The sequence below is a fragment of the Lutra lutra genome, chromosome 16, assembly GCF_902655055.1.
Source record: "Lutra lutra chromosome 16, mLutLut1.2, whole genome shotgun sequence".
NCBI lineage: Eukaryota > Metazoa > Chordata > Mammalia > Carnivora > Mustelidae > Lutra > Lutra lutra.
This window is the reverse complement of record NC_062293.1, coordinates 17,400,606-17,424,022: the sequence shown is the minus strand read 5'-3', so window position 1 is coordinate 17,424,022 and position 23,417 is coordinate 17,400,606. Positions and strand designations below refer to the sequence as shown.

Sequence of the window (23,417 nt, the reverse complement as noted above, 5' to 3'; positions counted from 1 at the left end):
TAGATGTGGAAGTCGAGTCAGCATCTAGGCTGACCTGCATCCGTGGTTAGAAATTTTATCTGTGCCCTGGCTTGCGGGGTGGGCCCTCCTTGGTCCTCCGGAGACAGAGAAAGGGATGTTGTCTCGGTGGGGAGGCGAGGACCCAGGTGGCCATGGGAGTCCTGCAAGGCCGTCGAGTGTTGGAGTCCAGCCTCCTGGGAGAGGGAATTTCACTCTGAGCGGTCAATAACGAGACCTCCAGGAGCAGGCTGCCGTCCCCCCTGCCCGGCTGCCCGTGTCTGTCCTCAGCCCAGCTGGGCGGTGGGTGGCTAGGATGGAGGGTGAGCTGTCCTCGGGGGAGGGTGGAAGAGCCCTGGGGCAGGGCCAGGCCAGGAGCTGGCTATGAATAGCCCCTGGCCAGCTGGGCAGGCCTGGCGGTGCCCTCCGCCCTCCCCCTCACCAGCTGCTAGTGCCAGGCGGGGTCCCTGCCTCCCTTGGGAGCCTCGCTGTTGCCCGAGGTCCTCACCGTGGGGACTTCCTCAGCGGAACCGAGGAGTCTTGTCCTGTGTGGAGGCGAGAGCTCCGGATGCCTGCATTCCTGGGGAGTGAGGCGAAGGAGCTGTGAGACGGGGGACATCGGGCTGGCCTTCTGGGAAAGGAGTGGTTCCTTCCTTCCTACCTGTCACGTGCCTGGCCTTTCGGTAGACCAAGTGGGCCTGCGCACGCGTGTGTTTGTGTGTGCGCACACGCGTGGGGGGTGTCAAAGTGTTGGGGAAACGGGAGGAGATGCCCCCTCTGTCCCCAAGGAGCTCCCAGTCTCACATCCAGATTGAACTGGAAACAAATGAATCCAGCACTTGGCGATAAGGAGGTGTGAATAGGGTGCAGGAAAGAAAGAGAGACAGGAGACCTCACTTCTGTCTGGGAGCCCATGAGAGTCTTTAGAAAAGAGGTGACCCAGGAGTCCTATCTTCTTTTTTTAAGATTTTTTTTTTTATTTGTTTGAGAGAGAGAGAGAACGAGCCGAGGGAGAGGTGGAGGGAGGGGCAGAGGGAGAAAGAGGGAGAAGCAGGGTCCCCGTTGGGCAAGGAGCCTGATGTGGGGCTCGATCCCAGGACCCTGAGATCATGACCTGAATCAAAGGCAAATGTTTAACCATCTGAGCCATCTAGGTGCTCTCCAGGAGTCCTGTCCTGAGGATGGATAAGATGTTTGCCAGGGGCTGGCCGGGGACAGGCACTCCGGGGGAGAGGGCTCACTTAGCACAGAGGCAGGGAGGGGTGAGAGGTGGTGGGTGGGCAGAGCAGCCGGAGCCGGCACTCGGGGAGGAAGAATGAAGGAGAATGAGGCCCACTGTGTGACTTCCCCCAGGGGAGCACGCCTAATGGGGACAAGGCGCTGTGGGTGACATTAATGCATCCGTGGCGGTGGAGTTTCAGACCTGAGCACCGTGTGGGGAGCAGGCTCAGGGTAAGGGGTGCCAGGCCATGTGTGGGGGAGGGCAGCTATCCTGCAGAAATCAGTCCCACAGCCGAGGCCTCCTCAGTCCCTTCCCCAGGGGGCCTTGCTCCTGACCAGCAGGATGTTCAGAGCCGAGCTGAAACCCTCGAATGGAGCATTCTGGGAATGTCCCCCTGCCCTGGTCCTTTGGATTACCTCTAACACTGAGCCAGGTCACAAATATCCGTGTCCAGCCTCCCCAGTTAGGACTGAGCTGCCAGGGAAAGGGCCAGCTTGGTATCTTCCCAGTAACAGATGGGAAGGGGCTCTGGAAATTCTGGTGTGTTCTGTCAAGTCAGGAATGGGAGGACAGGAAGCAGGAGGTTACTGACAGGACAAGGGGACAAAGTGCTGGGGACAGCCTCTAAACACAGGGCTTTCTCTGTGCTCGACGCTTTTTCTCATTCCTTCCTCTTATTATGTCTCTTTTATAGGTGAGGAAACTGAGGCAGGGAAAGGTTGAGTGAATTGTTTGAGATCAGTAGTTAGGGAACAGCAGAGCCGGGTCTGTGCCGGGCAGCTTGCCTCCAGGCTGTGCACTGGGCTGGCCCCTGGGCGGCAGGGTAGAGCCCAGGTTTGGTGGGAGGGGAAAGAACTCATCATCTCTGGGGCGCCTGGGTGGCTCAGTTGGTGAAGCCTCTGCCTTCAGCTCAGGCCATGATCTCAGGGTCCTGGGATGGAGCCCCGTGTTGTACTCCCTGCTCAGCGGGGAGTCTGCTTCTCCCTCTGCTCCCATTCCTGCTCTCTCTCTCTCAAATAAATAAATAAATAAATAAATGTTCAAAAGCAAAGCAAACAAACAAAAACACAAGAAATCATCTCTCGGGCGCCTGGGTGGCTCAGTGGGTTAAGCCGCTGCCTTCGGCTCAGGTCATGATCTCAGGGTCCTGGGATCGAGTCCCACATCGGGCTCTCTGCTCAGCAAGAAGCCTGCTTCCCTCTCTCTCTCTCTCTGCCTGCCTCTCCGTCTACTTGTGATCTCTCTCTGTCAAATAAATAAATAAAATCTTTAAAAAAAAAAAAAAAAAAAAAAAGAAATCATCTCTCATGCCCAGAGTTGTTTTCAGAGGGTCTCATACTCGGAGTCCGACAAACCCAGGGTTAAATCCTGGCTCAGTCATTGCCCTGTGTAAGGTGTCTCGCTTCTCTGCGCCTTGGTTTCCCCCTCTGAAATGGGGCTGTTGTGAAAATCTGTTGAGATAGTAGATGCGACATGTGAAGGAAACGGTTGCTGTTATGATTGCTGGCGTTGCACACGACCTTGGAGGGCAAGAGGGAATCTGCCTGTGTTGGGGGAGAGACCACAGTCATCCAGTAGGACCAGTAGGAAGGGCTTGGTGTCCTTCAGAGGAGGGGCAGGGAATGAGGTATCTCCCTGTTGGGAGGAGTTTGGGGAGCAACTGTGGCCTTTGTGGCCAGCCAGTGCCCAGAGCTCGGGGCTTCTGCTGGGCTGGGGAGGCCCACCTTGGACCCTGCGGGAGGGGGCTGGTGAAACCAGGAGCCAGAGCCCCTTGGAGGGCTGGGATGAGAAGTGGCCTCGCCAGTTGGAAATGAAGAGCCAGCAGGGGCGTCCCCACTCCTCAGTCTCCCTTCTCTGTAGTGGCCAGCCGCAGGCAAGCCACCTCTCTCTGTGGGCCTCTCCCTTTTTCACCTGTATAAATGGGCTTCGTGCTGTCATAGGGCTCCTATTGTAGGTTCTCATTCTAGTCCGGGACTCAGCTTAGCTTGAGGGAGCCAGGCCTGCCAAGGGGCTAGGAGAGAGCTAGGAAGGAGGAGAGTCTTGGAGGATGCGCATCTCTGGGCAAAAGGAGGCTGGAGCCTCGGGGCACTCGGAGCCTTGGCTGGTGAGCAGACCAATAATGGGGGGTGACATGGGACAGGGCCCCTGGTGCCAGAGGTGACTGTGGGACAGACCGGCCCAGATCAGAGTGTGTTGTGGGGGCCGGAGGCCAAGCTGATGGCAAGCGTGGCCACCATAGGGACGGTCCACACCTCCAGACCCGGACATGGACCGAGTTAGCTGTGGTGGAGACACTGGGGAAACTGGCTCTGGCCAAAGGGATGGACACTGAGGCTGGGAAGTGGGTGCCAGGTCTTCCCATGCTGCTCTGGGACAGGGAGGGTCCAGACCAGGAGACAGGGAGGGGGCCGAGAATCACCACCCCATTCAGGACCAAACCCAGGTGCGGTGACAGGGGTGGCAGAGTCCCTTATCAGGTCTCAGCTCCCCTCTCTAACTGTCCTCCTCCTCTGGGGCATCAGGTCCTAAATGTCAGAGGAGGGAGTGGGGACGGCCCGGGCTTCTTCCCATGGGAGTCTTGCCCCCAAGCCGCCCGCTCTGCACTGTGTTGACTCTCCACCCTGAACCCTGGGCCGGTTCCTGCGGGGATGACCGCAGAGCTGCTGGGATAGCTGGCGGGTGGGGCTCGATGCCCGTGTTAAGAGCACGAGGGGAGGGGGCGCCCAGGTGGCTCAGCCTCAGGGTCTTGGGATCGAGCCCCACATCAGGCTCCCTGCTCAGTGGGGAGTCTGGTTCTTTCTCTCCTCCCCACTTGTGCTCTCTGTCCCTCTCTCTCAAATAAATAATTAAAGTCTTTTAAAAAAGAAAAAGAAAATAAAAAAGAGCACATGGGGAGACAGCCTGAATGGGGAGGGAGGCTCAATTCTGTGCAGTCTGTGCAGTCCTGCAGACTGGGGCAGGGTACTTAGCTTCCTGGCCTCAGTCTCCTCGTCTAGGAAATGGGATAATAATGATGATAATGAGGTTCGGAGAGGATTACCTAAGGCGAGAGACATGAGTGCTTAGAACAGGCCCATCGTGTAATCAGCGATGGCTATTCGAACCTCACTGTTCTTGTGATAAGCTGTTTATGAGCGTAAACAGGGTTGGGACAGGAGAGAACGGTCCCTGGGCCCCCTCGGGGGCTGTGTGCCCGTGTGCTCATCGGGGGCTCTGGGCTGACCCGCTCATGCTCAATGAGGCAGGAGATCCGTGGGTGAGACTCAGGGCGCAGAAGGGCCTGGCCTACAGCCAGCCCCTCCCTCCACCTCCCTGCCTCCGGCCCCAAGCAGGCCTTGCCCAGAAGGCAGGCAGCACAGTGGTTCTGGAGTCAGAGGGAATGGGGTCCCATGAGCCACTTCTTAGCCCCTCTGTGGTCTGGGCTGGTTCCTCAGAACGCGAGGCCACGCTGCCCAAAAACAGGGCTGCCGTAACGCCCCCTTCCACATCCTACAGTTGTTCTAAGGATTGAGGGAAGCAAACCCAAGGAAAAGGCTCGGCCCAGCGAGCATGCTGGTTCGGCCACAGGCCGGGCATTGGAAAGCTTGAGCAACTAACTACCTCCCTAAACCCCAGCTTCCTGGTCTGGGGTTGGGGGTAGTGATGTTCTCCGCCTTGGAGAAGTGATCAGGAATCTACAGGCAAAGCCGCGTAAGAGCTGATAAACGGCAGGCGTTGAGTTCAGCCCTGTGTCTAGTCCAGGAAGCTGGTGTGTATGTGTCTGTGTTTTCCTGATCTGCATTGGGGGTCTTCTGATCCCTCTTCCCAAGGCTTCTGTCATCTCTTTGTGTGAGGGACTTGACTGAGGTCACTGCTGGACTGGAGCCTTGGTTATGAGTGTGAAGGGGGAGGACCTGGGCCTCATGCAACCCTTCTTCCAGTTCGCACTGTCCCTGATCACAGGGCTGATGGCAACTGACCTTCAAGTCCACTGAGACCCACGGATCATTTTCTCAGTTTCTCCTGCAAAATGTCATTCCTGCTGTTCCAGGGCTGAGGGAGAGAGTGGGAAGAGCAGCACCTTGGTTTTCTAGTATTTTAAACTCTTATTCTGGCTCCCCACAAGACCTTCCCTTCTGCTGACTCTATAAAAAAGCTGAGAGGTGGCTCCTCTGCCTTTGGCTCAGGTCATGATCCCAGGGTCCTGGGATCGAGTCCCATGTCAGGCTCCCTGCTCAGCGGGGAGCCTGCTTCTTCCTCTGCCTGCCGTGCCCCCCCCCCGCCGCCGCCAACCTGTGCTTGCTCTCTCTCTCTTTTTGACAAATAAATAAGTAAAAATAAAACCTTAAAAAAAATTAAAGTCCTGATGTCCAAGCAGTCTGTTAAAAGAAAAAAATGCTGAGAGGTTTACAGGATATTGATTGAGAAATGAGGGTTAGGAGAGTAAGGTGACTTGGCCGGCAGAGTGTGATCTGGGATCTTCTCCCTCCTGACGCTGAGCTCCACTTGTCTGGAAACAAAGCCAAGCTCCAGTCTCTGGTAAGAGGGATGATGTACTCCAGAAACTTCTATCTAGGAAGCTGCCAAGATGGTCACGGAGGCCCCAGGGGACAAAGGACAGAGGACTTAGTAGAAGCTACTGATTCCCTAGGGAGGCACTGGGGGGCTTTTGGCTGGGCAGGCAGTGTCCGGAGGAGGCGGCTAAGAGACACTGCCATGGGCAGTGTGTGTGTGTGTGTGTGCGCACACGCGTGCGTGCATGTGCAAACCTCAGGCACACATGTACGTAATGAATTCCCTGCTGGGACTGGAGCTTCTCTGTTTCTCTGCTTCAGCTGAGATGGGACTGGGGTCAAGCCTGCCACCTCCCTCGCTTTAGGTTTGGGTTACTTCCCATGGGTCACTGGAGTCTGTGTGACCCCAGAAACTCAGACTCTGTGGAAGATTGTCCAGGCCAACTGCTTCAAGGCCCATCAGGGCACTGGCCCACAGCCTGGGAGGGATTTAACCTGGAAATCCATCTTTCCAGTCCAGGGTTCTTTTCACGATGTGCCCCTGCGAGTCCCCCGCTCACATCAGATATGCCCCCATCAGAGGGCTGCTGGCTGGGGCGGAGATCTGCCGCACAGGGGCAGGGAGCACACTGAGGCGCCGGCTTGCTGGAGGGTCTGGGTTCGGGCTGACCCAGGGGCCCTCCGTGTCTCCACCCACCCCAGAGGGCTCACGAGGAAGAAAAAAGGCCCCTGATGGGCCATGTGCCACCACCCTGTGTCTGCCCGCAGGTCCCTGGCCCTGGGCCAGCAATACACATCCCTGGGCTCGCAGCCCCTGCTCTGCGGCTCCATCCCGGGCCTGGTCCCCAAGCAGCTGCGCTTCTGCCGGAATTACATTGAGATCATGCCCAGCGTGGCCGAGGGCGTGAAACTGGGCATCCAGGAGTGCCAGCACCAGTTCCGGGGCCGCCGCTGGAACTGCACCACCATAGACGACAGCCTGGCCATCTTTGGGCCCGTCCTGGACAAAGGTACTGTCTCTGGGCCGGCTAGCAGGTGGGGGCGGGGCTGTGGGAGGTGGGGGAGGAGGACCCGGTGACCCTTCCCCCTCAGGATGCCTCAGCTCCCAGCCCAGGGTCCCCAGGGGAGGGCCACAAAGCTGATCAGGACCCGCAGCCTCCACAAAAGCGGGTCAACTCCCTCTCTGGACTGACCCAGACTGTCACCCTGCCGGTGCTGCTGGGGGCTGAGCAGCTTTGAGATGCTCCATATCCTGAGATCCTAGCGCGGCACAGGAGGCCATGGCCTTCCTCCCCACCCCACACCTGGCTGGCACAGTGGAGTGGGGCAGGCTTTGTTGTGGTCATTTGTGACATTTTCCCAACACTGTGTTAAGTGCTATTTAAATCTAGCTTTTGGGTGATCACCACCTCTAGGTCCCACCCATATAGAAAATTCTGGAGCTGAGGAAACTGGTGTTGGTGGCATTTCATTGCCCCCAAGCATTTCAGTGCAAAGATTCTGCCGGCCCCCAGGCCCCTGCACAGGGGATTTGCCCACCAACTCTGGAGTGGCTAGAGGGCCGGCTGGCCCCTGGGGAACTTTCTTGCCCTCCTGCAAACCAGGAGTCTAACCGGCTGGTGCCTGAAATAAATGGCATTCACACAACTCGATCTCAAGCATGACTGGGGGAGATGGTTGAGGGGGGCGACTGCTCCCGAGAAGGGGACTTTGGGGCTGGAGAGTTCTGGGCTGAAGATGGGCAAATCTAAGGAATGGCCGAATCCCAGAATTTGATGACCCCAGCAGGCCTCCTGGGACCACTGCTCCCTTTCAGCAGAAACTTGAACCCTCCCGCCCCAGGGGCTTTGCCACCCAAACTGGTGAGCCTGGCCCTCCCTTCTCTTACAAGAACTATATAGCCGGAAGGAAAAGGGATCTGAGAGCCAGGTGGATCTGATGGGGAGAGTGGGGGATGGGGCACTGACCCCCTACCTTTTAGTAGGCAGTCCCCCTTTACCTGGGCCTCAGGTATGCTGGGTCTGTCTGACCTACAGGCCATTGTCAAGGGACAGAAGACCAATTAGCGAATCAATGGATGATGATTCTGTTTACGCTTCTATTACCAAAGCTAATTATTCCTTGTTTACATAAAAGGTTTGGCCTCTAATTGGGGCCAAGTGGCGGCGGTTTGCATTTCAAACCTGATCTTGCCCGGTGTGTCAGTCTCACCGCCTTCCGGTGCCCCACCTCGGGCCAGGTAGCGCTTAATCAAACAGCCTGGCGTCTAGACGCGCTCCCCAAAAGCAAGACTCGCCTTCTGATCGCTCTTACCCTCTTGGGACATTTGGCAATGAAAATCGGGCCTTTGAGCTTATTACCCTTCCACGCCTGTGTTAAACGTTTTCCATCACGTTGTAGGTTCTGGTACCTGCCTTCATCTCTGAATTGCAAGAGGGCAGTTCTGTGTTGGGCGGGGGTTGGGAGCTGGGTAATAAGTCAGAAACTCGAGGAATTTGATGAAGCCGAGGAAGGTCCGGGAAGGTCGGGGAGTCCCTCACCCGCGCCGCGCGGGCCGCCGTGCGTTCATCTCTGCACCCCCCGACCCCACTCCACCCCACTCCACCCCAACCCACACACACGCTTTGAGAGCCAGGGGGCGCGAGGGCGCGGGGTGGGGGTGCCCCCTGCCCGGGGCGCGCACCGCTGGCCGAGTCCGGGACCGGCTCCCCACGGTCTGGCCGGCCCGGAGGCGGGGCCGCGGCCGGCCGGGGACTCGCGCGGCACCCGTGGGGCGGAGGCCGCGGGGGTCGGCGGCCGGAAGGCGACGGGCCGCGACGGCGGGGCGCAGGCGAGCCCGGGATCGCGTTCCGCGGGCGGGGCGGCGCGGGCGGCCCGGAGGGGCTTAGGCGGCTTGAAAGGGGCCCGAGCGCCGCCCCCCACCGCGCGGCCAGGCCCCGCGCCCGCTGCGGCCGCCGCGCCATTCACACGCCCTCTGGCCATTCGGCGCGGCGCGGGGGCGGGGGGCGCCGCTTCAATGAGGATTTCGCGGGCCGGCGCCGGGGCCCGGGGGCGCGGCCCGGCCGCGGGAGCCGCCCGTTGCTACGCGGTGGCGGCCGGCCCGGCGGCCCGGGCCCGGCGGCCGCATTATGCGGGTAATGCGGTGTGACACCGCGCGAACAAAGGCGGATTGAGCGGCCCAGCGGGCCCCGCCGGACGGGGACCGGCACAGCGGGGCTGTCAGCGCCGCTCCCAGGCTAATCCCCGCCCCGCCCCCGCCGCCCCCGCGTCCCCGGGGCTGGGAACCGAGCGCGGCCCGGGGTCCGGGCGCCGCCGCCGCCCCGAGAGGCCGCGCGCCCGGCCGGAAGCGAGGCGCTGGCCCTCGGCGCCGCCGCCACCCCCGGGCGCCTCGGGGAGGGCGGGAGCCGGAACGGGGCGAGGAGAGCGGAGCGGCGTTGGGGCAGTATTGGGGTGAGGGGAGGGACCGGAGCCTTGGGCTTCGGCCACCCCGGGCCTCAGTCCGCCTGGGTGGCGAGGGCTCGGTGCGGCGGCGGGGCGTCCGTGGAAGCGGGTCGGACCGCTCCTCCGCCTCCCGCGAGGCTACCGGGCTTCCGCCTGTGTGCGGAGCCGCGATCCCCCTCAACACCCGGCATGGGAGCTCTGGCTTCCAGGCCGGCCTGCGTGGCCTTGGGCGTGTCACCGCCCAATCTGGGCTCCTCGCCTGTCCGGAGAGAGATGGTTGGACTGCAGGTCTCCCAGGCCTTGGCCCTCTAATCCTCAATGTTTGCATCTGTAAAATGGGCCTGTGTTAAGCCTTTCTGCTCTTAGTTGAGGATTAAATAAGATCAGCAACCTGAAGGGCAGAATCTGCTGCATACTGAGCGCCCAAAGGTGGTGATCAGGATCCTGCAGCTGGGGGACACCCCCTGAGAAGTTCTCCTTTTCCTTCAAGGGATTCTCCCCTGATGGCAGGGAGTGGGCATGGGACTGGGGCCACTCTCCTCCCGGTCAGGAACTCTGGTGGCAAAGGGAAGTTATACCCGTTTTACAAAGAGGGTAACTGAGGCTCAGAAAAGGAAGGGGTCTGCCCAAGTGCATCTAGGTGGGGGATGGGGTGGACTTGGGTAGTTTAGGTAGTAGGTTCCCAGGCTTCCCTCCTGCAGGTCCCAGGCTCTCTCAGGATGGGGAGGGCTCAGGCCCGTGCTGCAGTCTCGAGTTGGGGCAGGTAGAGGGTAGGGGGCCCGGGGCCAGGATGGAGCAGGACCACCTCACCTCTAAAGCAACCAGCCAGAGCTATAGTTTCTGCCCCTGCTTCTGACAGGCTTGGCTCTGACCAGTACCAGGTATTGGGGCCCTGGGTTAATCAGTTATCTGCCCCCTGCCTCAGTTTGCTCATCTGTAAAGTGCGGATACCTCAGAGGCTGGGCCAGCCCAAGGGGGTGGGAAGAGTACCTCGACTCCTCCCTCTTTTCTCGGGGCTGGGGAGCCCTTCTTCCCGGCTGGGGAGGTCAAGGCAGGACCCCGCCTGAGCCTTGGCCTCCCCGCAGCCACCCGCGAGTCAGCCTTCGTGCACGCCATCGCCTCTGCCGGTGTGGCCTTCGCCGTCACACGCTCCTGTGCTGAGGGCACCTCCACCATCTGTGGCTGTGACTCGCACCACAAGGGACCGCCTGGCGAGGGCTGGAAGTGGGGCGGCTGCAGCGAGGACGCCGACTTCGGGGTGCTCGTGTCCCGGGAGTTCGCAGACGCGCGCGAGAACAGGCCAGACGCACGCTCGGCCATGAACAAGCACAACAACGAGGCGGGCCGCACGGTGAGCTGCGGCCGCCCTCGCCCGACCCTGCCTGGTACCCCTTTGCGGACCCTGTCCCTGCCTTTCCCGCCTGGCCTCGCCCCTGCCCCACCCTGCCCTTCCAGTGGCCCTTGTGCATCCCGGGCTCCCTACTCTCCTCTTTCCCTTTGGCAGAACTTGGCCCCCACTCACACCCCCACAATCACCCGTCCTGTTCACCCTTTCTCCCTGGGCTGTTCCCCATCTGCGCCTGCCCGGGGATGTGTCAGCTCAGTAGTGAGGCAGACCCCATGGAGCAGGTCCCCGCCAGCCCATCTGGTGCACTTGGGCTGCCTAGGCAGGGCCATGAAGACGGGAGGGCCTGACTTTGAATTCAACCTCCACGGCTTCCTCTGGTTGTCTGACCTAGGGCAAGTCACTTACGCTCCTGGCCTCAGTTTCCCCATCTGTTAAATGGGGTTCACAACCCCTATCTCCTACAGCTTTGAGAAATGGCTGCAATTTCTGCCAATGCTTGGGCTGTGAAGGGGAGGGAAACAATGGTCATCATTCTTTAGGTCCGTACCTCAGCCCCAATCTGTTTTCTTCCTGACCCCCCAGTAGAAATAGAGAAGGTTCCAGGGATGGGGTGGGCGGGGGCAGAGCGGGAGGGCCTAGGTGCGCTCCCGAGTGAGGTTGTGCTGGGGGCCAGCAGCTACTCCTCTTCTCCAGACCATCCTGGACCACATGCACCTCAAGTGCAAGTGCCACGGGCTGTCTGGCAGCTGCGAGGTCAAGACCTGCTGGTGGGCCCAACCCGACTTCCGCGCTATCGGCGACTTCCTCAAGGACAAGTACGACAGTGCCTCGGAGATGGTGGTGGAGAAACACCGTGAATCCCGCGGCTGGGTGGAGACCCTCCGTGCCAAGTACGCGCTGTTCAAGCCGCCCACCGAGAGGGACCTGGTCTACTACGAGAACTCCCCCAACTTCTGTGAGCCCAACCCCGAGACGGGCTCCTTTGGCACCAGGGACCGGACTTGCAATGTCACCTCCCACGGCATCGATGGCTGCGACCTGCTGTGCTGTGGCCGCGGCCACAACACGAGGACGGAGAAGCGGAAGGAGAAATGCCACTGCATCTTCCACTGGTGCTGCTACGTGAGCTGCCAGGAGTGCGTCCGCATCTACGATGTGCACACCTGCAAGTAGGGAGTCAGGTAGGGCCGAGGATGGGGCGGCTGCAGGGCCTTGGGACAGGGACCCTTTTCTCCCAGCTCCTCTTCCTGATTAATCCACTTCTCTTTCTGAGCTGTCCAAGACACCCAAGTTTCCACGGCCAAAGCAGGAAGCCAGGATTTCCCCGAGCGTCTGTGGGGATGGTCCCTGGGCAGCTTTGGGCGGATTACGCAAAGTACGGATACCAGCTGAGCATGTGCACGCGACACTGCACGAAATTGACTAATGTTTGTATACAAGTTAGTAAATTATGAGCCAGGTCAGATGTTTGCATGGCCACTGGCCATCATTACTGAGCATCTGGAGGCTCTGAGCCAGAGGAGGGACGTTGTGGGGCTGGAAGCCAGGACACCTGACTTCTGGTCTCAACTCTGCCCTGTTCCAGGAAGTCCCTAATTTCCTGTTATTTTATTTCCATGGGCCTCAGTTTTCTTACCCTAAAACGAGGGGGTTAAAATAGTTGAAATAATAGGCCAAAGATCCTCTCTCTTTCATCCTGGGGCAGAGTCATTTTGCATCCACCCTGAACTTTGAGGGCAAGTTTTTGCACAAGCATAAATCCTACTGACCTTGAGGAGGTGGGTGGGGGAAGCGGTGTATCAGCCCATATCCCGACAGATCTGAAGCTTGGGTGGAGCGGGGGCGCTCTCACCGAGTTTATGGAAGGGGATGGGGAGGAGGAGGAGGGATTCAAGTTCAGAGTGGTTGTGGTGAGTAATCAAGGGATCAAAGGCCAGTGGGTTATGTTCCCAAGCTTCCCAGAGGTGGCCTGCGTGGGAGACACGGTGCCTGGCCCTTGGAGCCATCGGTCCCCAGCATAGGTCAGGACTGATGTAAGGTGGTCCTGGAGTCTGGGAGCTGGAAGGTCCGAGGCCACTGTGCCCTCTCTCCCTTTTCTCTACCTGAGAAGGAGCCTAGTATATAAAGGCGTGAGCCCTGGTCCAACGGCCACCACCTGCCAGCTGGGGGACCCCAACAAGAGAGTTTTTATAGATCTGCCTCCTTATCTATCTTCCTCCCCGGAGGAGCTGTGGGGACAGTGCTTGGTTCATTGTGAAGAACATACCTGCCTGGGTCATCCCCCTGGAACAGGGCAGGGGCGAGCACCCCACCGGGTCACACAGCTCCATGGAGGGCACCTCGGAGCTGGTGGCTCCAGTCCACACTGTGTGGGCCTGGGGGAAGGGCCGGGCCTCTCTGCGGTGTGGAGGCCCCCACATCCTGGGGACAGCTCTGGGTGAGTCCCTCTGGGAGGCCCCTCAGTGGAGCTTGAGTTAGGACCTGGCAGGGACAGGGTTCAGAAAGGCAGCCGGAGGCACGGTTTTGTTCGTGTCTAAGTGGGCGCCTTGTGGCCGGTGGAGAGGGGACGCAGGTGGCCCAGCTCTGCCACGTACCAGCCCTGGAAGCCCGAAGTCCAGTTTCCTCACCCGTACCGGGGTGTCGGGAGCCTAACGGAAGTTTCATGAGGCCCCAGGGAGCTACCAGATGTGAATGTTTGTCTGAATCTGATACTAATCGGGAGTGATAACTGCCATCAAGAGAGCTGTGACGTGAGGGTGACATTGCGCAGTGAATCGGTGTCATCGCCTGGGCGAGTTTCATTTCCTGCTTCTCACAGTGAGAGAAAAAAATCTGCGAATATGAATGCATTCATGGGCTCAGTGTAGCGTGGCCACTGTGGCCAGAGCCAGCGTGGGGTCCCCAAGCAGGACTGAGGGGCAGCTGAGGGGGAATTAGGATGCCAGAGCCCTAATGGCTGACCCACTGCTAGGACAGCGACCTTGAACTTCTCGTGTGGGTCCGGCTGGGGCTGTAGAAGCAGTAGGTGTTCTGGTGCCTCCCCTCCCAGGGCGGGGTGGGGGGAGGCCTCCAAGAGAAGCCATCTGCCAACCAGTGGAGGGAGGTACTGGTTTGACCCTCAGTATCTGGAAAACTCTCCTGCCTGCCACCCGTGTAATTAGTGCTGATCCTAGAGGAATTAATACATCCTCAGCTCTCTTTCCTCCCATTTCTGAAGGACAATGCCGTTTTCTCCAGTCTTAGAGACATGGTCTCAGATGCCTTATTTAAGCAGATCGGGGCCCCCAGCCCCTCTGCTCTGGGCACTCTGGAGCCCTTGCTCTGGGACAAGTGGAGGACTCTCCCCACGTGGTGCCCTTTGGACAAATTTTCAACTTGTTGAGTGATGTGGGGCAGGCTGGGGACCCTCTCTGCGCCCCGGTTCCCTCATCTGAGAACAGAGGGGTGGTTGTGTGGACTAGAGGCTGGATAACCCCAGGGCTGGGCCTGGTTCATGGTCCAAGAAGGCAGCAAAGATTCCCCGGACCAGACAGAGCTGACCTCCGCGAGCGACGTTTTCCAGGCGCAGTGCTTGGTCTTGAACCACAGGCCCCAGATTGGCTGAGACCTGGTTACCTCTCCTTTCCCTTCATCCACACAGACACTGCAGGCAACAGGGGAACCTTCGAGACAGGCTGACAGGGACATATGCCTTCCACACACTCGGTGGGGAGCCCCAGTCAAAACGGCTTTATGCCACGGGGAGATTCCCAGTCCTTCCCTGGTGGGGAAAACATCTTTTCCATTGCCTGTGGCTTCTGTCCAGCGTCTCATGCTAACGGCTGATTGCCTACCTTGCAAGTACCAGGCATTTTCCTTGCTATTCAGATGTTGTGAGCCACAGTAAGCTGGAAAGGGCTCTCTCTGGACAAGAGGCAGGGGGTCTGGCTGGCCCCAAGTGCCGGATCTGTCACTAACTTGCCACAAAACCTTGGGACGTGTCCGCTTAGTCTTGCTGAGGCTCCGGTTCTGCCCCAGTGTAATAGGCTTCCACTGGCCCTGTCCACCCCCCGGGAATGGAAGGTTGGTTGGGAATGCCCATGAAAGTGCTTTGGGCCTCTAATCCTTGGTGAGATGTAAATACACAAATGAGTAAGAGGTACACATTGGTGCTCCCCTGGGAAAGAATTATTCATAGTTAATTAAATAGCCGTGCTCCTGTGTAGACGGCTCATTGTCAAACCATTGGTGGGACAGAAAAGCACAGTGCCCATGTCTACTCTAGCGGGGAATGGGCCCTGGACCAGAGAGGCCTTCAGTCTCTCTACAAGGGGGACTCCTGCCTGGGGGCTGCTGCCCAAGCTCCCGGCCAGAAGGTGGAGCAGGTAGGGTTTGGGTCCCAGTCAGCGGTGGTCCAAGCCCTCCTGATCCTGTTTAAATCCCGCACTCTCCCTTAGCAGCAGACCCCCAGAGCAGAGGAGGGGGTGCAGGAAAGCCCCGAGTTCCCCGTTGCCCCCGAGTACAGGAGAAACGACGAGCTCTCCCATCCGAAGCCTCTAATCTCGGCACCCCAATGGGCGGTTCCTTCGAGAAAGGGATTACGGGTCTGATTCTCCCTCTTTGTTTCCCAAAGGGCACTGGGAACGGGTGAAGTGTGTGGCTGGGCAGATTCACCGAAGTCCCGTGGGAAAGCAGGACCTGGAGCCGGGCTCAGCCCTCAGCACCAGGCAGCCAGGAACCCGGACTGTTGCCAGACGCCCGTGCGGTAAATGACCTGGACCCGAGCTGCCCGCTGCTGGGGAGGCCTCCCTCGCCCTCTCTCTTAAGTTTCTCACCCTGCTGTGGATGGTGTGTGGTTTTTAAAGAAGGGGCTTTCTTTTTAGTTCTTTAGGGTCTGATAGGAACAGACCCCAGGCTTATCTTTGCACATGTTAAAGAAAATAAAAATGGAAAAAAAAAATTCTACTCCGACAGAACAGGCTGGGCTGCCGTGAGCTCTCTGCCTGGTGGTGAAGACCTCGGCTGGGGCAAGATTCTCTTTCCAGAAGGCGTCTCCTGGTGCCATGCAAGATGCCTGTGTGGTGGGCGTTATGAAGTAGGACAGAGCCCAGCAGTCTCCTTTTCTCTGTCTCCTTCTGCTCAGATCTGATAGACCTCCACATTCTCACGAAAGCCATAGGGTTAGCTAGGATCCAGTGGGAGGGAGGCCCAAAGCAATTGTGGGGGTGGGCTTGGGAGTCCTGAAGAATCAGGAGCTCTGGGTGGCCTGGCAGGCTGTTGGAAGAGCGGCTGGGTCTTGTTCTCAGTCTCGCTTCCTCTGCAGCCCTGTTCCGCACTTGAGGCCCTTGTGAACCACAGTCCCAGCGCCTGGTCTCCTGCTCCCCTTCCTCGCTGTCTACCAGGAATGCAGGGCAGGGCTTGGGGGCTTTTTTTTTTTTTTTTTAAAGGATGAACCGATGTAAATAGGTTATGTTTAAGGGGGTGTGAGCCTTCTGCAGCTCCATTGGGCTTCCTAATGAAAGAAGCGGTATCTTTAGAAGGGGCCATTCACTCCCTCCCAGCCCTGCTCCCTGGCAGATTCCCCACCCAAACAACTCCAGGGAGAGCAGCTGGGAGTCTAGGTCGCCTGGGTAGAAATCAGACAAAGGGTCAGAGACAGAGCAGCGGCCGATTCCTGATGTTCCAACTTGGTGACTTGTAGCTAGGGAGGATAACATGGCTCCTTAGTTCCCTCTCCGATAAAGACCTGTCTTCCGGCCTCCTTTCCCTCCTTTGGCCTGTGCGGGTAAAAGAGAAACGCAGAGTTCTTTAACACACACCTGCTGGCCTCACCTGTGTGCAGAGAGCCCGCCAGTCCACGAAGTTCCCAAGTATCTGGAGGAGGTGTTCTAAGGCGGGCAAGCAGTCACTTGCTCCCTCCGGTAAAACCTCTCTCCGCTGAGCTCCCCGTGCTCCACGCAGGTCCTCTCAAGAGTCCTGAACGGAGGCCAGTGGATCAGACAGCACAAACCCAGGCCACAGCTCTGTCTTAGGGAGAATCAGGAAGAAGAGAGGCGGCAGGGATAGAGACGGGAAAAGAGTTGTTTCTTCCTTTCTTTAGTCCCTTCTCTCTTTGGTCTAACACTGACCTCAGCTGTTGGGTCAAGTGATCTTCCTGCTCTACTCAGGCAGGCTTGCCAAGACCGTCTAGAAGCCATGCCCGCACTCTTGAATCTGTGGGCAACGAGCCCGGCTACAGATACACCTCCCATCCCCTGTCCGGAGAGTCCGAAATGCCCCTCCCCATCTCACCTTAGACTGAAAAGTTTTCAATCATGTCAACCGGATAATGCTTGCTTTATGTGAGAATTATTTCAGCAGAATGGATACAAATTTTCAGAACAGTCTTTTCATATCTATGTATTCTATATTAAAAGTGATAAAGTCATGTTTCTGGGGCGTATTCAAGTAGCTGACAAGTAATTATTTAATAATAGTACACTGAGCACATTGTAATTATTCTCGCCGTAGTCAGGTAATAGTATCCAACCGAAATTTCCTACCGACCTGCTGTATCCAAAGTTTTGTAAAAAGTTGTAGAAGTTGTTGATCTTTTTGATTTTATATTCAAAAAGTCTCTTTTTATAAATATTATTTATTATACAATGTATATACCTTTGAGTTAACTAAGATTATATATTATATAAATATATATATATTTGGAGAAAATCTATTTCATCATGCAGTTTTTTTCTGTTAAGTCATTAAAGAGAAGGTAAACTTAAAATGGATATATTGTACAATGTGTGGGGTTTCCAGATTAACGCTCAGGAGGTTGCGAATATCCGATTTCTGGATGTGGTGGCCTCAACTTGCACCCTGAAGTGCGTGGTCCAGAGTAAAGCCATTTCCTCTGTTCTCTAAGCAGGATCATCTCAGACATCATGGACAGTGGGTCTCATCTACTGTAGGACTTTCTTACAGGCTTACCTTGTTCTAAGTCAACATCTGACAAGTAATTCCTAGGTTTGGAAGTAAGCGGTTTGGGCAGTAATTCCTTTCATAGACTAGCATTTCCACTGCACAAATGAATGTCACAGACACTCAAAAGATGTGGCGCAAGGCCAGCAGCCCACGGGGGTTGGTTAATCCTTTCCTCACCGACGTTTTCAACTCCATTTATTGGGAAAATAGGATTTGCTCTATTGAAAATGAAACCTGACTGGGAAATGGTTTCCCCTCCTGCTAGCTCGGCTATAGAAAGGGTAGGTCGGTCGGGAAGAAGAAATCGTCTGCCCTGGCCTCCGGGTGGCCTGGAACAGGTGTTATTGATGGAGGTTGGGCAGAAAGGACCCAGCAGTGGGCACGCTGTGGGAGGGGCGTTCTCTCCTCGGACTGCTGCTTCAAAAGGACTCACCTGAAGCTCCCAAGCGATGCTCTCTCGATGACGAGGGGCAATAACTCGGTTTTATGACGATAGACCGCCCTTTGGTCTTCACACCGACCCATAAAATGTCACCCTCGGTTGATGTGGCACAGCTAAAACGCTTTCCTTTCCTTTCTCTTTCTCCTGATTTACCTTTATTAGGAGCAAATCTTACTCATCTCACTGCAGAGACAAAAACAAAAATAAAGCAGCCTGCCCTGGGTGCTGGCGCTGGGCTGCCTTGTGCTCCATTCAGACCTCGAACCTTAATTAGGAACGGCGACTAGAAGTTCATGAACTTTATTGTGCCCCTGATGTGTCTCTGTTTAGTCCCTGAAAAGTTTAAACCACAAAAAATGGTTGTGCTGGCTGCATAAGTTATTGGACAAGGAGCGTAGACAGAAATCTCCATATCTCACAGCCCGGCTCACCTTGTACTTCACTCCAACATAAAACTAATACTCGTCTCTCCTAGTATCCTGAGTACTTTTCTTTTCTTTCTTTCTTTTTTTTTAAACCTATAAGATTGCCAAACGTTTAAATGGTCCCTGTTCATACTTACCAAGGCCATTTGCAATCCTTTCTAGGATTAATCATATTCTATGATTAAACAGTTGATTACAGTGCTTGAACATTCAATTTCTCCATAAGTATGAATACTAATAAACATCTAAAAATAAGAGGAAGCTTAAAAAAAAAAAGAAGACCCAAAAGAAAGAAACAATATCGTGGGAAGATCTCTTTCCAAGCGGTAGCTTGGAAAGAATGTGAAAAAAATAGGGGAGAACGTTCGTGAGTTCAAGGCTCGGGGGATGGGGTACAAATAAAGGCGGAGGAAAGCAGGGGGAGGGATGATGGGTAGGTGATTCTAGACGGATCCAGTGGTACCTCCATGCCAGCCCTGGGTATATAGATGGACATGTAAGCTGTGGCTGACCGACACACAGATGAGGAAAGTCAATGCAGCAAAATGATGGTGGCTATGCTGTCGTTTCTCTTGAAAGCTTGACAGAGAACTCTTGAGGAGGCAAAGAATGACCTTACCATTAATCTGATACTCCCGAGAGAGTGTGACAAAGTTGGTTGTGTGGAGAGACTGTGTGCTCCCTCATGTACGTATGGAGGGGAAATTTCAAACACGAGTCCCCCTTGCAAATGCTGCATTCACGGCTTGGGATTCCTGCCCATCACAGGCACCCCCGTGGAGCGTCGATCTGCCCCGGTGTCCGCACAGCACACGCCCTCTGTGGCTCGGCTCCACGGCCCGGTCCTCGCACTGCTTGCCAGTGGAGGAGAAACTCTAGATCATCTTGCAATAACTTCTGACACGGACATGCTTTTTTGAACTTTTATCCACACCTTCCCCGGTGTCGTCTTTGAAAAGGTTTATGAATCAGGTGGCCAGGCAAGGGATGGGAAGTCTCGCTTCTGCCTTCTGTGCTTGGCCTGGCTTGGTTGTTTTTTGCTGACTCAGTGCATCAACAGGTCTGTTGACCAGGATTTGATTATTACACACTCAAATCTACTCCATGACTTGCTGTTGAAACTTTTAAACCAGAGGCTGTTCACCGTAATTTTTAGGACATGAAAAGACAGCTTTAAAGCAAACCGTGTTCAGATTTTAGCCACCATTATAGTTTTTCTGTTATATATTTATTTTTAAAGATTTTATTTATTTGAGCGAGAGAGAGAACAAGCAGTGGGAGGAACAGAGAGGGGGAGAAGCAGGCTCCCCGCCGAGCAGGGAGCCCGATATGGGACTCCATCCCAGGACCCTGAGATCATGACCTGAGCTGAAGGCAGACGCTCAACTGACAGCCACCCAGGGTCCGCTCGGATATATAGTTTTGAAGGTATTTCAGTGAAGATGTACGAATATGGAAAGGATGAGATAACCTCCTTTTCTGAGGTTTTAATTATATCTTCTGACAAAAACTAGCCTGTTCACAGTGCATCCATATAGGAAGAAATCTAAAGCAGCAGCTGCTGGTCTCCTTTGCTTTGTCGCTAGGCCTGTGACGTCGTACTCTCTCTCACCCTCTGCCCAGGGCAGCTTTGAAGTGCACTGGGACAGCTTCAAGACCCTACCTTCCCAAGGTTATGCAGGGCCCAGGGTGGCCCCGGGGTCCTCCTAGGAGGTGTGGGACAACTCCTGGGGAGATGACCTCTTTGCACTGAGCCTTGCTGATTCTCTGAGCTGCCTTTCGTCCTAACCTCATCCAACTCTAAGCATCAGGCTTTTGGGCTGAGATCCGACAGCTCAGAAAAATGCAAAAAGGGGACGCCTGGGTGGCTCAGTTGGTTAAGCGGCTGCCTTCGGCTCAGGTCATGATCCCAGCGTCCTGGGATCGAGTCCCACATCGGGCTCCTTGCTCAGCGGGGAGCCTGCTTCTCCCTCTGCCTCTACCTACCACTCTGTCTGCCTGTGCTCATGCTCGCTCTCTCTCTCTCTCTCTTTCTAACAAATAAATAAATAAAATCTTTAAAAAAAAAATGCAAAAAGGATTCCAAAAATGAACCATGTGAAGAAATCCCACTGAGAGTGTTTGAATCCCTCGGTTTGCACATTTCAAAGGAGGAACTCTAATTGAGAAACAATTTTCCTTTCTGGATTATTACCCATTTATGGCTTTGGTCTGCTTCAGTGTTTTAATAAGGCGAAAATAAGCAAAATAAGTAAGAAGGTTCTTGTGCATTAACTCCTGAAAATACGCTATTGATATATTTCTTTTTTCAATGGAGTATTCTTCCTAAATAATGAAACCCAGAGATTTTTAAATAAAAATCCTCGGGGCACCTGGGTGGCTCAGTGGGTTAAGCCTCTGCCTTCAGCTCAGGTCATGATCTCAGGGTCCTGGAATCGAGCCCCGCATTGGGCTCTCTGCTCAGTGGGGAGCCTGCTTCCCCCTCTCTCTGCCTGCCTCTCTGCCTACTTGTGATCTCTCTGTCAAATAAATAAATAAAATCTTTAAAAAAGTAAATAAATAAAAATAAAAATCCTCCATCTCCTTAGGCTCGTTAAGACAAGGAGGGGCTTTCCTGGGCCCCCCTCTGCTTCACACATTCCTATCAGTTACGTGTCGTTTTGTACAAAACATGGTCTACAGAATGTTTTCGAGTATAGGTACTCTTTATTGCATTCCTTCATTTGCATGAAACAATATATATTTTTCAATATAGTTTTGGACAAAACACAAAGACATAAAGATCATTTAACGAGAGCCATAAGTTAATACAATGTGTGTGGCTTTCCTGGGAGGAGAAAAGAGGCAAGCACAACAGATCAGGCGACCCGGGGTACTGGCCATCAGGGATCACAGAATTACACAATACAAAATCTGTTTAAAAAGCCACAAAATAAGCTAGGGGTGAAAACCCAAAACGAAGTAGCTAGGACACGGAAGTCAACCAAAAATATACAGATGGCAGGATCTGGAGATAATCTGCCTTCTACCATGGGCACAAATGACAGCTACACCCAAGTGCCACTGTGGCCACAAGCCTCATGGGCGGCATGAGGCACCTTCAGGTGGCTGCTGACTGCTCGTCCCTGCATTCGAAGCCGCGGTGGGGAGACAGTGGCGCGCTTCCTAAGTTTCCTCACCGATACGATGACCTGACCCATTCCTTCTAACTCAGTTATCAGACAAACCACTGGTGCTCCTTCCCCTTGCAAGGAGCGTGCGGAGGGGAAAGGAAGTGTGTTAAACGCACTGGAATGGATGTTAAAAGTCTCAGGGTGAGGGCTAGAAAATGGTTTCTTCTGGAGAATAGTGTTTTATTTCGACGCTAGATAGCACAGAGGGTTTAAAATAAAGGAAGAATAAATTCTAAGTCATTAAGCTGAGGAAAAAGAAAAATGGTGATACTAGTAATATGCCTCTAATACTATGTTTTCCCATTTAGACTTGGACACTAATTAGTGCTGAGAGGTTTATAGATGACTTTATTTTAATGACTCCTTTCCGTTCAGGGGTGTAGGCTTTTTCCATACAGGTCTTTCCCAAGTCATTAGCAACAGCTACCACGTGGTCATGGCCGCCACATCTCTTGCCACGGAGCACACGAGTAACACTGAGGGGATGCCACGGCCAACACCGTGGTATTCGGACTTTCTATTAAGAAAGATCTCCTGGCTACAACTTGGGAACATCTCTGAAAATGACTGCGAACCACATCTTAGAAATCCAAAGCCCTGTTTCTTCAGGCAAAAATAACCAGTCTTCTGGGAGAACCTTTAACCAAATACCCAAGTAGCTTTAGTGTTAGTACAGGCGAGCTGTAAGATAATCCCTCTGAACGCATACTTCTAAGTCACTGCTCCTGGTTTACATCTAGAAAGTCTTCCTTCTAACAGGCCAGGTGCTGTGCTACAACATATTACATTTACTGAGAGGTTTGGGGTGGAGAGGGTGGTAGGGAGCTTGAAATGTGTAGCGCTCCCAAGTGCAGCAACTCTCCCGCACTTCAGGACCGAGGAAGAAGAAATCATCCTAGCTTGCACAGAGAGGGAAGCAGAGCGTTCTAGAGCAAATGTGTACCTTCCACAAAACGGACCGAGTAAGCACAAGGAAGGGAGTTTTATTGCACTAATCATGCAGAGTGAGCACGTGTTGAAGGCAGGGAACATTTCACTTCGCCTAGGATCTTGAGCAAGCTGAGTGAAGGTCCCAGGCCGTCTTCACTCTTCACCTTGGTCACGTCCCTTGGTCACTGTGCGTGTTCAAAGAGTCCATTTTCAAAGTCCAGGGGGCTACTGAAAAAGAAACACCCAACACAGAGAAAGCTGGTGAGGGTGTGCAAAAAAACCATTTATCACAAAATCACTAAAAGCTTCTTAATGGGTTTTCTACATTTTTTTTTACTATGCATTTGCTATTAAAATAGCATTTCACAAAAGAAAATGGTCATAGCCCCATGCATTTAAAAGCAGGTTCCAATAAATATGTACCATCGAGTTTTTTCCTGCATTGCGACAAGGAAGTTTTGCGAAGCAGGACAGGGAGAGCAAACCAACAGTACAACCAACTTCCTTGCTTGGTCTCTCAGACCTACAACACAGTGAAGAAGGCTAATAAATGGAAACAAAGTTGTCCAAGAGAGGTTGAGAATTCAAATGTTTATGCACTGGTAGAGCAACGCTTAGAACAGGCACCCCGACTGAGCAGAGGGCTAAGTCTGGCGGACGGCTAACGTTGTGTGTACTTACGCTCCTTCTTCTCTTAAGAGGGCCAAGAATTTCCTCACACGGTATTCAGGATCCATCTAAATACATCAGCAGAAATAAAGAACACGGGTTAATGGTACCATCTAATAACTATGCACTTCATGCCAAGGAAATGCTCGGTTTCAAACATCCACCAGTGCCCTGCTGAGTCACAGAAATAGGTTACCTGCTCCCTGACCAGTATTCTGATACACAGAGAAGCAGATTACATCATTCAGGAGTGAACGGGATTTCCCGGCACAGAGAATCACTGGGCACGAGGCTCCAAGCGACCCAGCCGGTCATTCCCAGGCACCTCAGCAGAG

At 54.8% G+C, this 23,417-nt stretch overlaps 2 protein-coding genes across 4 annotated transcripts in view; one reads left to right on the top strand and one right to left on the bottom strand.

Moving 5' to 3' along the window:
* WNT3 (Wnt family member 3) overlaps positions 1-17,140 on the top strand; it is a 47,909-nt gene extending 30,769 nt beyond the window's left edge. Inside the window, exons 2-6 of one of the 3 annotated variants that reach the window (XM_047709050.1) lie at positions 6,481-6,722; positions 10,239-10,504; positions 11,195-11,670; positions 11,775-11,876; positions 15,114-17,140. In XM_047709050.1, coding sequence (XP_047565006.1) covers positions 6,481-6,722; positions 10,239-10,504; positions 11,195-11,670; positions 11,775-11,876; positions 15,114-15,249 — 1,222 coding nt within the window. In that variant the 3' untranslated portion in view covers positions 15,250-17,140. Of the gene's footprint in view, positions 1-6,480; positions 6,723-10,238; positions 10,505-11,194; positions 11,683-11,774; positions 11,877-15,113 lie in introns of all 3 variants that reach the window. The other 2 variants (XM_047709051.1, XM_047709052.1) reach the window with 2 other exon arrangements.
* A 3,859-nt stretch (positions 17,141-20,999) lies between these two features.
* Positions 21,000-23,417, bottom strand: part of NSF (N-ethylmaleimide sensitive factor, vesicle fusing ATPase) — a 151,816-nt gene continuing 149,398 nt past the window's right edge. The window contains exons 20-21 of the mRNA XM_047707386.1: positions 23,095-23,150; positions 21,000-22,641 (exon numbers count right to left, since the gene is read on the bottom strand). Of these exons, the coding sequence (XP_047563342.1) occupies positions 22,596-22,641; positions 23,095-23,150 (102 nt within the window). The 3' untranslated portion in view covers positions 21,000-22,595. The remainder of the gene's footprint in view (positions 22,642-23,094; positions 23,151-23,417) is intronic.